This window comes from Alexandromys fortis, unplaced genomic scaffold (genome assembly GCF_014885135.2).
Source record: "Alexandromys fortis isolate MF-2015 unplaced genomic scaffold, M_Fortis_MF-2015_v1.1 scaffold_77, whole genome shotgun sequence".
NCBI lineage: Eukaryota > Metazoa > Chordata > Mammalia > Rodentia > Cricetidae > Alexandromys > Alexandromys fortis.
In genome coordinates, this window is record NW_026067967.1 from 8,101,532 (window position 1) to 8,104,601 (window position 3,070).

Here is a 3,070-nt window from a genome sequence, read left to right on the forward strand (position 1 = left end):
GCCACACAGGGGTCAAAATCTACAGGCAACCACTCCACCAGGAGCTCAGCATTCTCGTCTGTGTCAGCAAAGAGTAGACAGAGGAAGGAGATGCAGGGGAAGCTAGGACGCCTCTGGCTGCATCCTCTCATCCGCCCCACCCCCAGCTCAGTCTAATCCTGGGAGGACGACAGCCCATGGTTGACAAAGAGCATCAGCATTCAGGTAGGACAGTTTTGGTGTCCCTCAGGGTGTGAAGTCATCCAACCACTCAAGCTATTGGCATGCGGGGTCTGCTTCAAAGTGTCTCAATCTGGAACAAAGCTGGTTCACTGTTTTGTCAAGGAAAGGACATATTGCCAAGGAGATATTTGATTGCCAGACACCAGTTTAAGTTCTATCATACAGAGCCTCAGGGAAATAGTTGAAATTTAGTCTTTTCAGATTTCCTCAACTGAAAAAAAGAGGGGGGAAGTAGAAATCTCTGCCCAAATATTTTTTGGCTTGGAGACTAATGTCTGGGTTCCTCAGGAGGGGAGAGCTATGCTCCAGGAACAAGAGACCCAGCACATTGCAGCCAGCTGGTGTGATGCCTGGGAAAGCCCCCATCCTCTTGTACAAAGTCTTGGGTCTATGGAGAGCTGGGTGACTGCAAAAGAACTCGATATTACATAATGGTTTGTTCACAAGAAATGTTTTGTTAGAAAATGGGAATGTCGAAGTTATGGTAGCATTGAGATTGAAGACACAACATTACTGGTGTCAGCAGACACTTGCCTCCGACATCCACGGGACAAGTCTTCAGGCTGAGAATAAATCGGTATTTCCCGTTAGCTTAAATCCCTACATCTGTGGGTTGAAACACTCACTTTTGGTTCTTCTGTGAGTTCTTTTCTGTGGGAACGATACTGCAAGCCTATCTTAAGTATGGCATAAATCGCCCCCTATCCATCCCAGGATGCCATGACACCTTCTGAGCAGAGATCAAGGAGGCCTGTTGGGTGATGGCGGGACAGTGATCCACTAGGGCACCTCTTGGGCTGCTGCATTCTCTTGGGAGCAGCAGTCAATGCGCCTGCAGAGAGACTCTCATGGATTCTGTCTTGTTGCAGAATTAACAGGAAGTCATCATCAGAAGCCCTGACATGACTTCAGGGGACAGATGTCTCAACTTAGAAGGTGGTAGCAAGGCCAAGGAAACAGGAAGGCAGTCAGTAGTGGGCCAACGGTTACATTGGGAAGGCAGTGTGTTCAGCGACACCTTCCACACTGCAGGCCCACAGAGGTACCAAAAACCAAAACTAAACGCTTGAGACAAACCTCAAAGAAAAGGTAAATGAGTTAATTGACTGAAGAGCTCTGATATTCCCAGAAGGATTACATAGGACATGGAAAAGACAAGCCAAGTTTACACATAAGTGCAATTACTTGATCATGTTGTTGCCTGCTTCATGCCTTTCAGTCCTATGAGGCCAAAACCTCTATCCCCATCAATGAATCTACCTCTACTGCGTGAATGACACATAGTGTTTTATTTTACAGGGTACTGCTGTGGTTCTTACATTGTATTTTTTTTTCTAGGATGTTTATATTGCAAGTGCTTCAGTCCTTCTTGACTTAAGGAAAGACGGAGCCCTGCTATAGGTTGAGAACTCTGATACAAGACAGAACCTGGTTGTACTTCCTCTAGAACTGACAGTAAATGGATTGGTTATCTCTGATTAGACAATGACCATTATGTAATTCTCATCCCAGAACCTCAGTTCTTTTGTTCACAGATGGGCGTGGGACCCTCCTGAGCATCCAGCTTTAACCAGCCATGGAGAATGTAGCCTGTAATGGGTCAGGGGACTCTCAGACCGTCTTCTACCTTACAGGCATCCCCTCTCTGCAAAAATCCCTCTTCCTCCTCTTCTACCTGCTCATCCTGGCTGGGAACACCCTGATCCTGGTGGCCGTGGTGACAGATCCCAGCCTCCACAAGCCCATGTACTTCTTCCTAATCAACCTCTCAACCCTGGACATCCTTTTCACCACAACCACGGTCCCTAAGATGCTGTCCCTCTTCCTGTTAGGAGACCACTTCCTCACCTTCCCTTCCTGCTTCCTGCAGATGTACCTGTTCCACAGCTTCTCCTGCTCAGAAGCCTTCATCCTGGTGGTCATGGCCTATGACCGCTATGTGGCTATCTGCCGCCCTCTGCACTACCCTGTCCACATGACCCCACAGACAAACGCTGCCCTGGCAGCCAGTGCCTGGATCACCGCCCTCCTCCTGCCTGTCCCAGCAGTAGTAAAGACATCACAGATGGCATATAAAAGCATAGCCTACATCTACCACTGCTTCTGCGACCACCTGGCTCTGGTCCAGGCCTCCTGCTCAGACACCAACCCCCAGACCCTCATGGGCTTCTGCATCGCCATGGTGGTGTCCTTCCTCCCCCTCCTCCTGGTGCTTCTCTCCTATGCCCGCATCCTGGCCTCAGTGCTTCGTATCAATTCCAGGGAAGGGCGTTCCAAAGCCTTCTCCACCTGCAGCTCCCATCTCCTGGTGGTGGGCACCTACTACTCCTCCATTGCTGTAGCCTATGTGGCCTACAGGGCCGACCTGCCCCAGGACTTCCACATCATGGGCAATGTGGTGTATGCTATCCTCACCCCTGTTCTCAACCCTCTCATCTACACCCTGAGGAACAAGGATGTCAAGGCAGCCATCACTAAAATGGCACGTCACCAGGATCTGAAGAATGTTAGAAAACCCTGAATTTACACCTAAGGGCACGAACAAGCGGCTCCATGCAACAAACTTTCTCTCTTAAACAGCAACAATAATAGAGAGGAAAATGGGAACAATTTACTCAGCTAAATACTCAGAACACTGATTCTCAAAATGTTTCCTCCATTGTAATTTTTTTTTTTACTCTAATAACTAAATGGACAGGATTCTTGTTTTGTTTTTAAGTCGTCTCTCTTAGGCTTTACAAGACCGTGACTATAACTTCGGGGGGTGGGGGTGGGGGTTAACAGTCCCATGAATTAAAACAATGTTGATTTCAGAGACTTCAGTATTCGATTGCCAAGTAAATCATTC

The 3,070-nt window shown here is 48.1% G+C and overlaps 1 protein-coding gene across 1 annotated transcript; it reads left to right on the plus strand.

Moving 5' to 3' along the window:
• The first annotated feature begins 1,798 nt into the window (after positions 1-1,798).
• Positions 1,799-2,743, plus strand: LOC126509016 (olfactory receptor 2AT4-like). Its single transcript, XM_050154587.1, has one exon. It carries the CDS (start codon positions 1,799-1,801, stop codon positions 2,741-2,743), a length of 945 nt encoding a protein of 314 aa, XP_050010544.1.
• Positions 2,744-3,070: the final 327 nt, after the last annotated feature.

Bases quoted from the DNA above. Each gene is read 5' to 3' on its own strand.
- LOC126509016 (XM_050154587.1), top strand. From the start codon at position 1,799: ATGGAGAATGTAGCCTGTAATGGGTCAGGGGACTCTCAGACCGTCTTC.